Source organism: Phodopus roborovskii, unplaced genomic scaffold (assembly GCF_943737965.1).
Source record: "Phodopus roborovskii unplaced genomic scaffold, PHOROB, whole genome shotgun sequence".
Lineage (NCBI taxonomy): Eukaryota > Metazoa > Chordata > Mammalia > Rodentia > Cricetidae > Phodopus > Phodopus roborovskii.
The window spans coordinates 8,489,755-8,510,234 of record NW_026126525.1 but is presented as its reverse complement, the minus strand read 5'-3'; the positions used below and the strand labels follow the sequence as shown (position 1 = coordinate 8,510,234).

General features: G+C 35.6%; 1 protein-coding gene across 1 annotated transcript in view; it reads right to left on the bottom strand.

Annotated features, from left to right (window-relative positions):
- Positions 1-4,412: 4,412 nt before the first annotated feature.
- Positions 4,413-20,480, bottom strand: part of Antxr2 (ANTXR cell adhesion molecule 2) — a 122,845-nt gene continuing 106,777 nt past the window's right edge. The window contains exon 17 of the mRNA XM_051198071.1: positions 4,413-6,307. Within this exon, the coding sequence (XP_051054028.1) occupies positions 6,269-6,307 (39 nt within the window). The 3' untranslated portion in view covers positions 4,413-6,268. The remainder of the gene's footprint in view (positions 6,308-20,480) is intronic.

The following is a 20,480-nucleotide window of genomic DNA, read 5'->3' as shown; positions in this document are numbered from 1 at the left end:
TTCATGCCGAATTATATGAGTGGACGCTGGACAGTCATGGTGATCTTCATATGGCAGCAGATCAGAGACAACTGTCGATGACATGAGGCATTTTGGGGACAAACAAAGCTAGAAATTACAGGCAGCAACAGAAACTGAAAGGGGAAAAGCAAGGAATTGCCTTTTCAAAGCTTCTAGAAAGAACTAATCTATTTAAAATTGGAACATTAGCTTACTGAAACCGATTTCAGACTCCTGACATCCAGAACTGGGAGAGAATATATTGGTGTTGTACTGGGACATTGAAGGTATAGAATTTGTTAAACTGGCCACAGGAAAGTGAAATAAACTATCTCTGTTTAATTTAGTTTATATTAAAAGTTCTCAAACCAGAAATTATGAACATATGTGGTTATAACCTTGAAGTGAAATTTATCAAACTAACATTTGAAGTTATGGGAAATATTTTTAAGGAAAACTGCCCCTGTTCATGAGCCCTACTTCAGGAACTTCAGAAATAGACTATATGTACCCTTTAAGAACTTTTGAACACTTCGAATACTTTGAAAATGTTTAAAAACTGGTATAGTGTTTGAAATGCATCTGGTCAGTAGTTGCTGGACAATGTCAGTACACCTAGTTGCTAGTCAACCATGCTGCTGCAACAACTTTCTTATTTAGTGTTGTGCTGTATACTAGTGAATATCCCAAAAAGTACACTGTAGGTCATGATGTAGTGCCTGCTGGATTTTTAAAGTTACTTACATATCTTTCCAATGTTCTGGAATATCCTTCTCCTGAGAGGAATCTCAAGATGTTCATTACAAAACTCCTCAAAATTTCTCCCATAAAACAGTAAAACTTTATTGAAGATTATTACACTTGAACATGTTGTTTAAAATATAATCATTATTTCAGTGTGACAGCCTCATACAAAGTATTTAAAGAAAATGAAGGTCTGTCATTGCTCTGTTTAATTAGCAGAAATTTTTAGACTTGAAAGATGTTTTAAAAAGTAAAAGAATTCAAAAAGAACTTGTGTAATTGTGGTAATTGTCTGATTTTATCAGAATTTCATCAAGTCAAAATTCCATTTATAGGTGTCACCTGCTAAAACTGGACAGCTTTGTTTCACATTTAGAGTTTTTCTTTATCCAGTTACTATTGCAAATCAGATGGTGGAGTCCATCAGCATGCCAGAATATTTAGACTTCTTTCTTATTTAAAGCATGATGCAATGACTCCCTTATCCACAGTTTTGAAAATGCTTAGCCTCTTTGTATCTAAATTGTTTGCCATCACCTTGTCTCTTCCTCTATGAATGCAATGCATTTATTTTTCATGGCTGAATGGCCTAAACTCTGGGATTTCTCTTCTAATATTTCTAAATAAACTGAACATACTCAAATATACATTTTAATTGTGCTTGCAATTTACTGTGTATTATGACTGAACACTTGTAGTTTTGTAAAGATAACATTGGAGATACAAATAACTTTACCATGATAAGGATTAGGAGAAAAAAAGTACTAGGATTTTTTTCTTTGTTTCTTTCATTTGGGGGGTGGGGTAATGGAATTTTTACAGTAGGCATCTACATTAAGACCAGTTGAGTTTGTGCAAGCTTAACTTCCTAAATAAATATACTGCAGCTTCTGAACTGTGTCAAATTACTCAACAAAATAGCCCCTGCTGCCTATGTACTGTGGGCTATACAAGCATAGTTGTTGTTATTTAGTTAATTGAGAATTTTGTTTTGTTTTGTTCAGTGTTGACAGGGTGAAAATTTAAATTTTAAATTTTAATAATGTATTGAACTATCCCACAACTACTTCAGAACAGGTTGGATTTTTGGTTTGTTTTAGGGGGATTTTGGTTTTTTTTTTTTAACTTTTCATATGCACATTTGAGATACTAGGAGATACTGTAAGATTGGAATGAACAGTAATAATACATTTACCAACATCTGATTTTATCAAACACTTACTATAGTACCAGTTTCTCTGACAAATTCTACTACAAAAACAATGGAGTAAGAAATTACTCCATTATGACTTAATTATCAAATCGTAGAGTTCAGTGTCTTTTCTGTGACCAGACTGACAGTTTGTAGAGTTTATACTGCCAAACTTTATAAGAAAGAAAGCAATCATTACAAATTTGAGATAAATATGAAAGCCTCTTATGTCACTATTTTAATCATCAGAACTAGGAGGAGCTTTTCATATTTCAGTTTAGATCCAGTCTATGGCTTGAACAATTGGCTTCTCAAGCCAACCACCCAGCTGGTTAGATTGCCACACAGGACATACCTTACTTACTTCTTAACTGACTAATGAGTAAAACAAACCAAACAGGAACATTTCTTTATAAATGTATATATTATCCTGTGTACTTTCATATTAGAATTTCCTTCTGTTAGAAGTATAAAAATATATTTTAGAAAACAGCACAAGGCCTGCTACATTATGGGTTTTCAATAAATTTATTCCTTCTTTTACCCAATTGGTAGAATAAAATTCTAGTAACTATAGAAATATACTAAAATTAATGTGTTCTTAGAATATGGCCTAGAAATTGACTAGACATAGCAGTAATTTAGTGAGACTTGACTATAGCTACACTGACTACAGATAGCACTCTTTAGCTTCACCTACCTAGTACTTTATATAACAGATGCACTAATTATTCTAAGCTGTGTGTTAGTACTTTATATAACAGATGCACTAATTATTCTAAGCTGTGTGTGTGTGTGTGTGCGTGTGTGTTGTATACATCGTCCATAAATGCATATAGCCACCACTTTGAGAGTAGTCATTAAATTATAATAAAATGTACTTATATGATAGGAATAAAAATCTAATAAAAGTTAATAATAATATGCAAAGGAAGAAATTACAAGGCTTTCTAATCTTATATTTATAACCTTACTATATTTTGTCTTCAGAAATTTCAAACCTAACATCTGGTGAGCCAGTCATTCAGAAATATCTCCATTAACTTGCTCACCACAATACAGATAGTGTTTCAACCTTAAAATAAAGAAATAAATCTATCTCTGAACAATAAATAAGGCAGAGCCACACTCAGATAATGAAGGTCAGTTTGTAGAGCTATTACATATCCAGCAAGGATTTATTTCAAAAAATGAATGGTTTCTTACTTAAATAATTAGAACAAAGTTCACTGGAAATATAAGAGAACCTTCTCAACAATTTTGAATATAAGGTTTTAAACATTATATGCTCTTAACAAAATAGTAATTAACTGTAGATGACAGATGCTGCTCCTTAGTCAATGGAGACTCTCGAGTTTTACTCTGCATCTCATTGGGAAGGAAATAAAATTTTTAAAATAGAATTAACTTGGGGGAAGGCATCAGTGCTGCAACTCTTAGCACCAAATGTTTCTTCTTGGAGCACCAAATGCTTTATGGAAAACATTCCAAGTATCAAAGTTTTCAGATAGATAAATATTTATGGATCAAATCCATAAAGAACAGACATTGTTATGAAATATATATAGATGCCTTCAAAACTTTCTTTCTAGGCAGAGAAGACACATAAGTTAGGAGTCATTTCCCACTTAATTGCTTTTGCAACCTTATGTAACACAAATGGATGATGGACAAGACTCATTTGTTTATACAACGAAGGAGATCTCAACTGACATCATGTCCAGATAAATCACATGGGGGCTATTGCTATGGATGAAAAGTGTCATGTAGAGAGTTTCAATGTCCTTTGCCAAGAAGATTAATTTTAAAAACAAATTCTTCTATTTTCTGGTTTGATTCATGACTAAAGCATAACATTGCTCTGGTTCATAACTTCAAGGGCAATGAAATTCTATCTGTCTTTGAACCTTACAAATGATACTTTTTCAGTCTATGTATAAACGCGTGACTCACCCTCTTCATTTACAGCTCTTTGTTGTATTTTTACTACACATCTCCAGCCAGTGCAACAAATCTCAAGAAAGCTATTTTGCCATTTAAAGGCAGAGGTTTATTTACATTTCTCATGTTATAAATATGCTACATGGTTCTGTAAAAATTTAAAGTGGTTACCAAAGAAACAAAGCCAGAGATCCTGTAGTATTTTTGATGCTCTTAAAATATCACTGATGGGCAGGGCATGCCTGCATCAGAAAGGAAGTTGCCTATTGGATAAAGTAGCTACAAGTCCTGCACTATAGGTAGACACAGAACAAATGTCTATAAGGACTCACTACAGAGAGTTGGGTGTACTTATCAGCCATCTACATTGCATGTGCACAGAGATTGTACCCATAACATCACTGTGAATCAACTGTGAACATACTGGACATTTTGCAATTGAATAGAATTCTATCTTGTTACTAACCAAAGGAGTTATGTATTCAACCCAAGAGAGTAAATTCTATGTTGGCTTAAAGAAACTGATAACAAAGACTCAGGTAAAAAAAATTTATTCATTAATATGTGGAGGTGTGACTTTGGATCCAGCCAGTCAGTGACATAAATAAGCTTGAGCAAAAAACATTCAAGCTAGAAGTGTGTGCACTTGTATATTTGTGTGTGTGCATAAAACTTCTTGGAGCAGTGCCACAAACCTGGACACCGACCAAAAGTATCACTGCAACCCTTTGAAATTTCCAGAGAGAGCACAATGTGGGTAATTATACCAGGATGCTCCAAATCGCTCTTTCCATCTTGTGCACTCACATGCCCGCCAAACATAAAATGTTCGCCTTCTCCCTTCCAAAGTGATGGTTGTTGAACTTATTTTTAGTGTCATTTGATAAGCCTTTGTGCTCACAGAGAGACATCCCACTGACCCGGCCACTGGTCATTGTCTATACCAGTTCCCATCAAAGCAGGCGCGCTTTGTCAGGTTTCCAGGCGAATATCCATTTCGCATCTGAAGTACAGTATCGAAAGTGACTAGATCATCTGAGCTATTTCCTTCAGCTGCCGCCGCCTTCCTCCCCCACCGTGTTTCTGCTCACGCTAACATAATTTGGCATCGTTGATGTGACACGATGGTGATATTTCTAAAAATTTATAGTAAGTATATTGTCAATGCTTCCCGATGGCGCCCCTCCTGATTTTAATTTATAAACTGAAGAAAGGAAGTCTTTTTCTAGGGCTGAATCACAATCAAGGCGCAGTGCTTCTCAATATCCAAGTAGCATGCATACAGTGATAGGTCATTCAATGTCAAAAGGCATAAAAAAGATGAGCAAAGTCTTCACAGGCTGCTGCTTGCTGTTGCCTTTAATTATATTAATTAAACTTTGAAATTTTCATGCAAAGAGAGTTGCTGGCTTGTGACGCTGAAGAGCCCTTGGAGACTTGAAGGAAGGAAAAAAAAAAAAAAAAATAAACCCTGAGCAGAAGCTTGATGGTTACTGCTTCCTTAAATTAAAAGCCAAACAAACACCTTGGTGTGCTTACAGATATTAATGCTATATGTACTGCTAAATCCTAAACACTGAAAAATGGAAATCTACCAGTCTGGGGACAAGGTCTCAAATCATGAGTCCTTACGCTGCACACCAGGTCTTTAGTTGCACACCAGGTCTTTAGTTGGAGGCGGTCTTCCCATTGAATTAACGCTCTATTAATTCTCTTGTCCCGAGTGCATAATGAAAGAAAGGTGTCTTGGAAAACTAAAGGGCAAAATCCTGCTTGCATCCAGTACCTTGAGGCATCTCGTCTACATTTTGTCATGCGTGTGCACTTTCAGTGTAACAGTGACAAGATTTTCTAGTCAGAAATCTCCCGTAAGGCACAAAGTAATAGGGGACTTCGAAGGCCTTTGCTATCTGACATAGCTACAAGGCTTATCTCTTTGGCCTGGAAGGAAAGTTCATGATCTGCGTGTAGTTAAAGATCTTGCCAAATAAAAGCCCACTCATCCTACATCCATGTCAAAAGCACCATTTGCCATTACAGAACCGCTGGTGGGTTTTCAGTCTTTGTTTTGGTCTCATCTTCACAACGTCACTGTGTCTGCTTTGTTCTTTTACACATTCAAATGAGCTCTGCGTAAACCATAGCATACAAATTAGCATTCCTCTGTATCTTCAGTGTCATGATCCATGAGTTATGGCTGAGTTTCATTGCCTCTCATGTAGACGGCAGAGGAAGTGTATGAAAATGTTTGGTGCACAGAAAGCAGAAGGCAGAGAAAACATTTTCTGACAGAGAAGAACTTCTGAAATGCACTGGACTGTCCATTCTGTTGGAAATCGGCTTCAGGAAGATGTGCCCTCTTCATCTCTTCTCGTTCTTTATGCTCTCATTTTATTGATGGGGAACTCGGGAGAAGTTTATACACCGGCCCTGAGGAAAGAAAGAGAGCCACAGTGAAATATCAAGCACTTGTTTCAAAGCCAGGAAACATCTAGTTTCTGTAACATGATGCAGTTAATGATGCCCAAGCTCAGAACAATGTCCACATGAGTCACAAAGTCTTATTATTTTCCTTGATTCAACACATATGGCTCAGGTTTTATTTTACTGGTTTTTTTTTTTTTCTTCTACAGAAAGTTCACTTATTTGATGATATGGTAAAACTGACAAAGAAAAAAAATCATAGAACTAAAACTTTCTTAGTGATGTCCGAAGTGTGGCACCACCATCATAAAAATCAAAGCATCAAAGACAATGACGTATATACCTCTATGATGAAATAAAGAGGAAGGATTTTATTTGTCATTTGTTTATCCTAAACTGTTTACATGAAGAGTTTTGTTTTAATAAGTCACAAAAACTGAGAATAAGGAAACACAAGACTGGACATAGATGCCATCTTTGTGCTGCATTTATTAATGGCTTTTGTAGCTCACAGCCATGTTTTAGATCATGTCCAATGTTGCGATCCATTTCTCACACCAGTATAGACACTATTTTCCCTAAATTGAGACTATTTATTTGAATTATTCATTTTCAATGAGTATTTTCCAGCCCAATTTCTAAACACTTCAATGAAGTTTGTGTGGACATACTGATTCATGGACAATCCAGTAATTATTTGGACTTTCCTTTCCTCCCTTGGTATGATACTGTTGATCTACCACATTAATTGTATCCACTGCTGGTCAAAAGCTAGGCTGCTCTCTTCCAATTTAGGCCAGAGTTATCATACGATTAAAACTTTTCAATTTGCTTATTACATCTACTATCAAAGCTCATCATGCTGGAGCTTCCCCTAATGTGAGCGCTTGTCTGGAATACTTGAAGCATGAGAACATTAAGAAACAAATGAACAAACCTTAAAATATATTGTTGGAGAAGAGAACTTAGAACATAAAAGCTTGATTTTTGTTAATTTTCCTTTCAAACATAACTGCTCAACAAATTTAGAAATTTCTGACATTTTTGAAACCATAAAACTTAAAGACAGAAAAGACGGGGAGTTTCATCAACCTCTACTAAAAGGCAATGGTCCATCGAGAGTTTTGTCTTCTACATAATTTGGAAGCAACAATATTTCTACAAACACCAATTTAATGAGTTTGTGCTTAACATATGAAGTCAGGTGTAAGTTTTAGATAATAATATACATCATATATCATAATTATACTTGCTTATATGAACACATAATTAACTCTGTTTTCTGAATTTTTGACTTAATATTTGTCTAATTATTTTTCTAGATTTAGGCTCATGCTCTACCCATATACTCTTCCAATGCATTGGGCATCACCTATATTGCTTATTTAGGAACTGATATAACTAGCTTGAATTTTATGTTCTACAAATGACTGAGCCATGTTTGAGTGATAACACTTGCCAATAAAAATTAAATTAATGTAATAACATTTCATTACTTTCAAGATGAATTATGAATAAATTTCTTCCTTTTGCTTTGGGGAAGTATATCTCCTTGAATTCTGTAGAAGTATGATTCAGTTTATTCATTGCCCATGGGAAATTATTATCAGTATAATTTGCTAACTACTTAAAGAAACTAAAACCAGGAAGAACAAACAAGAATTTACTACTCACTTTAGGCTACAACCAAGTATTTTAAACTACATTGCCTTATAAAGTCATTGTGAAATTCAATTATTAAGTTGTTGATCTTTCTCATAAACTCAAATCGATTAAGAAAATTAATTCCAAAACAAAATCACTAACAACCAACCTAAACTAACTGTTTTCTAGAATGTAAGAAAGATGTTTCTATGTTGATAACTGGCATCATTTTTATGCAGTCTTTGCAGATCATCATTATTTATCTAATAAAAGCTATAATTTTAGAGAAATAAAACTGCCTTCCTTTTAAAGCATAATGCTTTATGTAACCTTATATTGAACATATTACCTAATTACTGAGTTTCTGTGGCAAGGAAACAACTGAGATGTCATTTAAGTGGTAGTATAAATTATATGGCAAGCAACAACACTTCTATTCTTTAACTGTAATCTAATGTTGGAACTTCAAATATTCACCATGGGATTTTTGTAATAGTGAAACTATAATGTCAATTTATATTTATGCTCCATAATTCAGAAAATAAATTGTAAATCACCTAACTCAATAATATGTGGTCAATAAAATAAGAATCTTTAAAAGGTAAAGGAAAATGGTAAAGAAAAGAGAATGTCAAATTATCATATATGCGTGATCATAACTGTGCAAATATGTGCCTAAAAAGTAAAAGATTAACAGACAGCTCCTCAGCCAACTGTGAGGAGTGGGATTATTCATGACATCTTATTTTTCATTTATACATTTTCTGTACACTTGTATACTTAATCACTTTTAAATAAATATTTATTTTCAAAGAATAAATACAGTGACCAAAATGACTTTCTTTACAATTAAATTTCTTTACAATATTCTTAATTTATGTGTTACTAAAAGTCAGCCCAAACATCTATTCATATTTTGCTTTTGGGAACCACCACTAACTTCTCAGTCAGATATTTTCAACATTTGGTGAACTCATTCTCTTGTCTGGGTTGCATCTGGCATTTAACATCCAGGTGAACCTGTCTGAGTTGCAGGTCTGCTCAGGGTTGCCAGTGTCTGGAATCAGCAGATTGACTAGTAGATCTTAGATTCTCCACTTGGCATTTTCTATGAATGTGTGATCTAGAGTTAGCACTGCAAATCCTACAATCTGGAGTCTTCCTTTATTTTTTATGGTACTAAATTTCAGAAGTCTTGGTAAAAAGGCTGTTCAGGCATCTGACAATGTTGTTACTATATTCAGGCATCTGTACTGGCCTGTCCTTGGGGTTCTGACAGGATATGCCCTCAGCTGCAGCCACTAAGACCATGTGTTCCCTTTTGAAAGGGTCCTGCCCACCTCCCATCCTTCTCTCTTTCCCCCCTCTCTCTCTCTGCTCCTCTTTCTCTTACTTGTATCTCTTGAGGTCAGTCTCCATCCTCTCCCTTCCCTTTTTTACAATCCTTTTCCCCTAATTAAAAACAAAACAAAAAAAACCAAAACAAACAAACAAAAACCCCTCTTCTTGAACTTTGTTGCAAGGTGTCTTTCCCTCTTCAGCCACTTTTCTTAAATTACCACAGTTATAGTTGGCTAAATTTTTAAATATGTTTGTTCATATCTGTGTAAGTACATGACAATACCAAGTATAGTATACTTCTTATGTGTCCAGTGATTCATTACATTTAACCAGATGAAGGAGAATCTGTAATTTTCATACATCAAACTTTCTAGCCTCATTACTAGCTAGGGCACATGTTTCTTCATTCAATTAATAACACAAAATATTCATGGTTTTTGTACATTAGCAAAATAGTTTGAAAACCCTTTCTTTACAGGTAACTACAAAAACTCTTTTTTTGGGGAGAAGGCCCTAGTGAAATATTAGTCATCTATTTCTCTAAATCAATGATGTTTTCTCGCTGTGGTTTATGAAGTAGTGTGGATTCTACAGGTGGCTTCAAAGCTACCAAGATTGGAGTGGAACATGTGACAGTCTCAAACCCAATCTCACCTAAGGAGCTCTGCTGTGTGTTATCTTGAAGAGTGTAAGTCCACACTGTATAAGATTTTGTCTGAACTAAAACTTTAGTTTGATGACTACTAATACAGAAATTTAACCTTACCTTATGTTGAAAGGTGAGTGAACTATCCATATACCTTCATTTTACTTTATACAACTGTTATAACTGTTATAAGTGCCTTCATAGATCTCCAACATTATAATATTATCCCTATAAATTTTCACAATATAAAGAGCCTCTGTAACCATTGGGTATATAGGGAGAAGACTGGGTTTTAGATGATTATGGTTACAATATTGATATTAAAGGCTCAGATCACTTTGAGGCACCAAAAGCTTCAGCTAAGCTCACATGCAACTATATAACTTAGTCTTCTTCTCTTTCTGCCTTGGGAATAGGTGATTTAAAGGAACAAGTGATCATTACAGTGCACCTTCTGATGTAACTGAACCTGATTTTCACCCATAATCATTGCCCTATTACTATACTTCAGAAGCTTTGTGTGTTCTCACCACTTCTTTAGAAGTACTGTGTGGTTATGTAAATATACATTAATGCAATTTTCTTACTTCTTACTTTTCCCAATCAAAAGGAATATTCATATTCACTTTAACCTTCAGATTCTTCCAACAAAGCATCTCTTTGCCCTCTGCCCTGTGCAAATGGCCCTGTCTCATCTACTTTCCCTCTTTATTCTGGAAGCCTTATATACTGTACAGATAATACTATGTAGATACCAAATGATGATTTACATGAACTGAACCTGAATTACACAGAAACAGATAATATGAACTTGAAGTTTAGACATGTGAAATCATGAAGCCATGCTATTCTTCATATGACAGTCCACACAAATTAATCCTCTATGACTCAAGACTGATTTCATTGAGTTCTAGGAAATAGTTTGCATGATATGAATCATCACAATCTGGGAAGATAGCTAAGCTGGTGGCTCAAACTTGCAATTCCAGAATTTGGAGGTAGAAGCAGGAAGATTAGCAGTTCAAGTTCAACCTCAGGTACATGAGTTCTAGGCCAGTCTAGGGTGTATGATTCTCTGCCTCAAAAGTGAATCTGGAAATCTGTTAATATTCCCAACTTGCCCTTTAGAGTGGAGTTCCACATGAAGTTTTAATTATGTTACAGATTTTCACCATAAGAAATGGAATTACTAAGCAAGAATGTACCATGAACAAAATACTGATGGTAACAAGGCTAAACACACAGTCAGCTCTGACAGTTTTAGTTGTACTCAACTGATACTTAGGCAATCATGAAAATCTCCTCAGTGGTGATGTGTTTTATTAACACTTTCCCTGAAACTATTATTAGCAATGCCCTTTCTCTTAGACTTCACTACAAATAAGGGAAGCAAGATACCCAAAAGAAAAATATCAAAAACATGTGTATTTTATAGTGAGCTAAACCAACAGAGGAAAACAAGACAGCAATAGAAACTGGCATGTTCACTACTAGTGAAGTGTGCAGATATGGTTTTGTCACAGTATTTAAAACCTGATTTCACCCCCATTTTTATTGTGGTCAGTAACGGCAGCAATAACCAGAGCAGACGCCATGTTTCCCATCTCTGAAGCATTAAAATTCCACTAGCATCTGCGCTCACATGGCCCTTTACTTGCTATCTGCACAGGATGTATTTCACTGCTGTAACCATTACAGGATTATGCTCACCTCATAAACATCCATTGACAAGCCAACGCAAACAACTGCACTTTACCTGAGACTTTACAAACACGGAGAGCTGATTCATTTTTATCTTAGCTTCTAAAAAGACCTCCCTAAACCTTGACACACAGTGCAATAGTAAACAACATTTCAAATGCTAAATGGTATAAACCCCCAAAATACACAGACACACAGGCACAGAGATTAGTTGAAAAGTCCAGGAAGTCACTATTGCTAGGGAGACCAAAGAACATGGGAGGCTTTTTGGATGTCAATTTCCTGTAGTAATTGATGTACAAAACTCAAGAAAAATATATGTCCCTTTCTCATTTATAGAGAATCTGAACTAGATGGAGATAAGTATAATGCAAACTGAAATAAAATTCTACACATCTTTTCTAGTTGAAGTTCATCCTACAAATTACCCATCTAATATAGACTATAATTAGATACTATTAAAGGAATTGCTGAGTTTGCCTAAAATTTACCTTCAGAAATGTCTCTTCATTTTTGTCATGATACTTACAAAATCTTTTGTAATTCTGTGAATATGAGTGCATACTTTGCAAATATTTCATGTATTGACAGTTTTGAAATTTAAACATATTGTTGGCAATGAATGAAACGTCTAAACCATGGGTCATAATAAGAGATGAAATTACCCTTCTAAGTTATTAATTGCAATACAAAATGAGCAGGTGTGTGTGTGTGTGTGTGTGTGTGTGTGTGTGTATGTGTGTGTATGAGAGAGAGAAAGAGAGAGAGAAATTAGATATAGATATAATTTTGACAGTTTTCTGGAAATCATTATTGGCAAAGTCCTTGCTATGCTTCATAATAAATTATAATGGGAAGTAGATACCCAAAAGACACACTACATATATACATAGTCAAAACAGGTTTCTGTATATTTTACTCTTTGATCAATATTTATTTTATTGGTTATATCATAGGTAGTACAGCAATGCTTTTCCTTCCCCTGATTTTAGTTAGAATACAGATGTGGTTCTGCTTCTTTCTCTGGGTGGTTGGCTGCATTGGTCCGTGAGAATGGAGGGAACAGAAGCAGGGAACAGGGTTAGAACGGCTGTGGGTATGAATGGAGACAGCCTTCTGGGAATCAGCTCACTGCTATTACAGAATATAAGGAATATATAGGACTGGAGAGCCTGGGGACAAACCCTATTTGCATTAAGGGGTGCTCTCTTATCACAAGGCTTCATATGTGGCAGTAGAGTCCTATCAAAATGCCTAGAGCATTTACCTAATTACCATACAGGGCATCAGGGGAAGAGCGTTTGCAGGCAACTATGTCAAGGGTTACCCTTGAGATAAGTCAGGCATCCTGGGTCTAACATCCTCCAGATGAACCTGGGTAGAGAGCAGGAAGCTTTTCTGGGAAGGGAGGGAGTTATCATATTGGCTAGCTTAGAGAAAACTGCCAGGCTATGGTAGACTGCAATCTCTACCAGCCAGCAATGTCTTCCAACAACAGATTATGTCTTAGGTAACATTAATTTAAAAAAAAATCTTTAAAATGATAGAATACAAAAAATTTGGGACACAGAGATAGCACAGTTGGTAAAGTGCTTGCCATATCAGCATAAGGATCTGAGTTAGGCTCTCCAAGACCCATGTATAAAACCTAGGTGTGGTAGTGCATCCTGTAACTCTAGAGATGGGGGAGTGGCATCATGAGAGACAGAAAAGTGGATCCCTAGAGCTCACTAGCCAGTTAGTCTAGTCAAACAATGGGCTACAGCTTCAGTGAGAGACTCTGTCACCAAAACTAAGGTGGACAGTGATGCAGGAAGACACCTGAGATCAACCTTCTGGTCACCATGCATGTTCACAGGTACACAGACAAACATGAACATTCTCATATACAACAAGAGACAGACAAAGAGAGAAAAAAAAGTAATGCAAAACAAACAAAACAAAAGCAAATGAAAGTTTAAAACAGCCCAAATTTTTATCATTAGAAGGAAAATGAGTAAACTTACATACAGACTATAGTAAAATAATGTAATTCAAAGAATGTTATTCTAAAGAAAGCCATTGTAGAAAGATGCCCAGCATTTATTATGATACACACCTTTAATACATATTGATGACATTAGCTTTTATGTTACAAAAAAGAGGATTAATATATGGTTATATTTTTAAAAGAAAAAATAATAATTGCTTCAAAAATAAGTGTTTAGCAAGTGTTTATTGTGTAATACCAAATGGAAACATTTATATATTTTATTTCAGAGGCATGTCTAATAATAGGAAACATCTACAATTAAAACAGTTTCACCGAGTACAAACTTGAACCTATCAAAAGCATAAAACATAGCAGGAATTATGATTCTACAAAGACCCTACCATATGTCAAAATGAATGATCAATGGGAAATAATTGCTTAGTACCTACTAGAATCAATGTGTGATCTACACTTAAAATTTCAAAGAAACCCATGAAATCCCAGGCAGAATCAATGCACAGAAAATCAAGAAATATACCGTAAAATTTCAACATGCAAGAATATATAATAAAAGCATGTATCATGCTTGTTTTCCTTCCCCTCAACCCCTGAAACATGAGAAATGTCACAATGTAACAGCCGACTTTTTCTCAGAAGCAATGGGGGAGCACCTGGCAATGGAACATCCTTGTAAGGAGTAAGGTTTTTCCTCCTGCCGCCAGTCTTGTCCCGCCGCCCTGCCAGCCCCATATAATGCACAGAGACTCTGTATTTGATATTATGCTGTTGGCCAGTTACTTGTTTCTTATCGGCTAGCTCTGTCTTAAGTATTAACCCATTTCTATGTATTTCCACATGGTCTTACCGAGAGCGGAGGAATGGCGGTTCTGTTCTCTCCAGACTCTCCATCCTGACTCCTCCTTACTACTTCCTCTTTCCTCCTTGTCTCCTAGTCCCTCCTATCTTCCTTTCCTATTGGCCAACAGTCTTTATTCATTAACCAGAATGAGAAACATATATACATAATGGCATCTCCCATCACATCCTGACTACTAATGTCTTTAAAAATAACTATTATGTATGTATTTATAGGAAATTAAGTGAAATAAAGACAGTTTGAGGGAACCCAATTTTTGGAAAGGTGAGTGGGAATAGACTTTAACAGACTACGATTACAGTTCGGATGTTTTAGTCTGATATGATCTGCAGACATGCTTCTGTGGTTCAGCTTTTTAAATGCAAGTTAATTAACATCTTGTCTTAATTTGCATTTAAAAGGAGACTGATGTTATTTTTGTGTAAAGTTGCTTTGCTTTTCACAAGAATATCTGTAATCATGGGCTTCTCATGACCAAGTGTCTCTGTTCCCTACATGACAGCATCTCTCCACTCTGGCCTCATGATCCACTCTATTCATCATTCAATCTGCCTTTCCTGTGCTGTTTGGTCTGTTTTCCCAAAAGGACAGCAGTGAAACTACATTCCAGGGTCTTCATGAATGCTGGTTTTCTACAAGAATATTTCTTCCAAGAATAATCAGAGCATTTTTGTTATTTGTCAATAACAAAACTAAATCTCCACCTAATCTGATACTGGTTATTTAACAGAAAAACAAATACTTGAGTTTTACTATGACCATTTAATAAGAAGATTCATGGATAATGACAACTAAAGAATGCTATAGAAATGGATGGGAATCAAAATCTTCCATATGAAGAGAATCTGGGATTACTTTGTGAAAGATTACAAATGACTTTTAAGACTTTAATTTTTAATTAGGTGCATATATATATATATATATGTGTGTGTGTGTGTGTGTGTGTGTGTGTGTGTGTGTGTGTGTGTGTATGTGTGGACCTAAGTGCAGATGCCTCCAAACACTGGAGCTGGAATGACAGGCTATTAGCCCCCTATATGGGTACACAGAACAGAACCCAGGTCATCAGCAAGGTGGTGAGCACCCTAAGTTGCTAAACATTTATCTCTCTGTTCATATTTTTTGAAAAATCTTCTTAAAACTTTAATTAAAAAATTAATTGCAAGCTGGACAGTGGTGGCTTGTGCCTTTAATCCCAGCACTGGGAGGCAGAGGCAGGTAGATTTCTGAGTTGAAGGCCAGCCTAGTCTACCGGGTGAGTTCCAGGATAGCCAGGGCTACACAGAGAAACCCCATCTCAAAAAACCAAACAAAAAATAGTCTAATAGAATATATAAGGATAATTGAACTAAAAGACCACAAATACATTTAATATTTTCATCATACTTGAGAAAAACAAGTTTTAATAACTTCAGTTTATTTTATGTTTAATAATTAGACATCCAAATTCCCAAAATTGGGGTCTAATTTTGAATGAATGCAGACTAATATGACAAAAGAAAAAGATTATATATTTTTAATAACACAGTGATTTACGTTAAATCTTTTCTCCCTATATTTATGGTTTTCTAAACTCTTAGAGCAACAGACAACTAATGGCATTTTTGCTAAGTTGAGATAATGGGGAAGAAAACTCCAAACAATACTTTAAATCCTTCATGTACACCAACTTAAAGCTAATAACAAATGAAGATTATGCTGCTTGTACATGTGGATACAGATTCAAATATGTTTTTAAGATACCCTTTTTTTTTATTGCAAGGAAAGATGAAACACTGTGGCCCAGATGTTATTTCACTAATCAGTGAGTATACAATGACATTTAAAGGATATTTCATGTTCAAGTTTGGAAAGAAACTAAATATGCCTTAATATTACACTTTAATTAGCATAGTTATCACTAACCTACATGGCTTCTGTAAATTATAAAGAGCAAGTTTTAAAATGATTATGGAAATAGTAAGTATATCTGTATACAATCAGTTCCAATAAAGTGAATATGTAAGTGCTCAACCTTTCAAGATTTTATATAAGAATACATGTATATTTATATGACTAGAGATGAAACAATGCTGTTCTAAAACAACGATTGATTCAAACTGAAAATGTAGGAAGTCACCTTTCTATACAAATAATGCTTTTATATTTGCACAGAACTCAAAAATGTAGAAAAATAAAAATAAAAACCAGATTGAAGTCAAGTAACAAAAAGTGATTGGCTTTGACAATACAGCACCCATTTGGTCATGGTGTGATATTTCTATGTAATTCCATGTTACAAAGTCAGACCTTGAGGTTTCAAGTCTATCTGCAAATCAAATATTGGGTAATGTGGTGATGTTGGTGATATATCATAGGATATGTAGATATTCAGGTGGATGGATAGATAGATAGATAGATAGACAATAGAACAGAGGATATACAGATATGAATATAAGGTAAGTGTAGAGAAATACATTCTGATATTCTAAGAAAACATGACATTTTAGTAATAATGTAATTAATTACCTTATTACATTCTCTGAAAATAAGCAAAATACACAATTAAACTTTAAATGACATTATGGTGGGTTTAGCATTATAATAACTCTCCCAATTCATTTTTTTACTATATATGTGTGATAAACTCAACATGTGTGTGTGTTTGTTTGTGTGTGTGTGTGTGTGTGTGTGTGTGTGTGTGTGTTGTACGCATGAGTGTCTTGTTATGTCACTGCCTTACTCCCTTGATACAGGGTTTATCACTAAACCTGGAGCTAGGCTGGTGGCGAGCAAACCCCAGAGACCCACCTTTCCCTGTCCCCAACAGTGCTGAGATTTCAAGGGCAGGTGGCCATGTCCTGCTTTTTACAAGGGCCCTGGAGATATGAATACAATTCTTCATGCTTGCATGGCAATTGCTCTTACAGTCTGAGCCATCTCCCTGCCCCCATTTTTATTTTTTAACTAGTATTTGGTATTTGTTTCAAGACCATTCATCTTGTTTCTTATACTATAAACTCCATGATCTTTTTATTTTGTTTTGGTTTTTGTCTGCATATTTTGTTTTGTTTTCACTACTGTTTTGCAAATATTAATTTTGGGTTCACACTGGCATGCTACTGATAAAATACTAGGTGAATGAATGATTATTAAAATGTAAAATCACAGGCTGGGCATGGTGGTGTACACCTTTAATTCCAGTACTCTGGAGACAGAGGCAGGTGAATCTCCATGAATTCTAGGACAACCTGGTCTACAGAGTGAGTTCCATGAGATCCATGACAGCCAGGACTAACTACATGGGAAAACCCTGTCTCAATTTTTTTTAAAAAAAAGAAAAGAATGAAGGAAAAGGAAGGAAGGAAGGAAGGAAGGAGAAAGAAAGGAAGAAAGAAAGAACGAACCAGGCTTGAAATGCCGACACATATAACAGAATTATTTGTAGGGATATTGAAATTTTCAGTCTAACAACACAGTGATTAGTGAGCTATAAAATAAAATGCATGCAGTGGTTGACTTGCCTAAAGTGATGGTACACAAAACCAGATGCCACTGCCACTAACGGGCTTGTAATTAATAAGCAGCCACTACAGCCCCACCAGCAAGAGTGTTCTGGCTTTCTTTTGTCACATGACTATTTAACTGGCCTAGGTGTCCTATTTCTAGTGCCTAACACAAGGACGGGCATAAGAGAGAAGTGGTTGGACTGGGGATGGCAGTGTTCTAAACTGGGCAACAACAGGCATCATAGAGGGGCTGACCTTGATGTCGGTCCTGAACAGACAGCAGATGGTAGAAGCTGGGTCTGTTTCCTATTGAAAGCCACCAACAGACAGAGACAATAGGAACAATGGTCCAGCTCCATGGCAAGTCTCAAATCAAAATACAACATGTTTGGACAAGTGGGATGTGACCCTTCTGATCAGCTCCACCACATGTTCATAGCAGGAAGTAGAATGTTAGATCGGTGTTATCCAACATAAGCATTTATATCCCTCTATGTTTGTGTCATTTCTTATCAGAGAGGTCAGTATTTGAAAAGAAGTCACATAATTTTCCTACACACAGATAGCATCACCCTTGATGTATATGTTGTGAAAGTCCCAGAGACCAAGCTTCGAATTGGAAAGGCATTTCACATTCAAATCATTAAACATAAAAATGAGAATATAGAATAATTTTTATAGATTTTTTTTCCAAAACAAGTATTTTTAAAAGCTCTCAAAGCTGAAAACATTTCCCAACAAATATATTCTACTGGTTTGGGATTTTAAAGAGAATAAAAAATAGTCTTAACAAATAATAGAACCCAGAGCTGAAGAGATGGGCTAATGGTTAGAGGCACTAGCTACTCTTGAATAGGACTCAGGTTCTATTCTCAACATCTACGGGCTAACTGACAACTACCTGTAACTGATCCAAGAGATCAGATTCCTCCTCTGCATGTCACAGGCTCCCATACATATGGTACACACACACACACACACACACACACACACACACACACACACATACACTCAGGCCAGGTACATGAAGACACACACACACACACACACACACACACACACATACACACATACACACATTAAAAATTAATGATGAAACCCAACTCAGTAAACTAATTTCAATTACCACTCCTTATTTACTTAATGAGGAAAACACTTGTCAATATTTCATTATCAGAGCCATTCTTCTCGGGGCAAAAAACTAAGATAATTAATAATTCTATGGAAGAACAGAACACAGACACTCTTTGAAGTTAGGAGCATAAAGAGGAGAAAGCTGTAACTACAATAAATAATAATTATAATAACAATATAAAATCCAGTGTTCTTTGAATTAAATTTCAAAGCCTTATCATTAGAAGAGTTGGGAAGATAGCACACTTGATGCAGTGCTTCTACAAGCATGAGAATCTGAATTTGAGCCCAAGAATCCACATTAAAACAAAAAGTTGACCTGGCTGTATGCATTTACAATAACAACTCTGGGGAGGGCTACATAGGTGGGTCCTGGCCACCACTCACTGTTCAACTATCCTGGTCTAATTGTTTGTGAGCCCTGGGTTAGTGAGAGACTCTGTCTCATTTTAGGGTTCACATTTCCTGAGGAAAGACACCCCAAGGTTTACTTGTGGCCTCAACAGACATGAAAATGTGTAGATATACAACAGAGAAAGAGACAGAGACAGAGAGAGAACTTTTCCCTTGAAAGTATCCCTTTGATGACTGAAGCAAATAAACAAGAAGCCCTAATTGCTGTGTACAACTACAATGCCACAGAAAATCCTGTACAAACCCAACCACAACAGCCTAGCACAACAGAGGGAAAGGCTGTGTGAAATGACAATGACGTAGTTGTAGCTTTATTTGAATAGCACCCCTAAGGAAATGCTACAGCAAACATTTTAGATTCAAGTGCGGTATGTATGTTTTTTAAATCTTATTCTTCCAGGAACATCAACACTAATCCTTGGAACTTGGAAAACACTCAGGGAACATTATGGTGCTGGCACACCCCAAGAACAGACAATTGTATCAGCGTTTTCCTATAGGCTCTGCTGGCAACACCAATGCACCTGGTGGAAAGGCAGCCAGCTGTTCATCCTATCTGGTGCTATTAAAACCTGTTTTGCAGACATAACTTGTGTTCTCTCTTTCCCATTCCAAATGATGATGACACTGAAGCCTCTGATAATGAAGAAAACATATTTTCTGTGGGGTTTTTTCGGTACTTCAAGTTTTAAATAACATCTTAACATATGCTTAAAACAGAGCATATGGAAATAAGAAAAAGCAAATCTGAATTCCAGGCACAAATATTGGTTAAAAAGATAACATCGTGAAAATCTATTACTTTTATAGTAATCTCAAATCATGCATATCAATAAAACTAAGCAGCAATAGGAGCGTGATAGTTTTCTATAATCTCATCACCTTCCAGGAATTCAAAATGTCTACAGCTAACATCTGTCTTCGGGGATCATGAAATTCATTTTCACAATCAAAAAGACTAG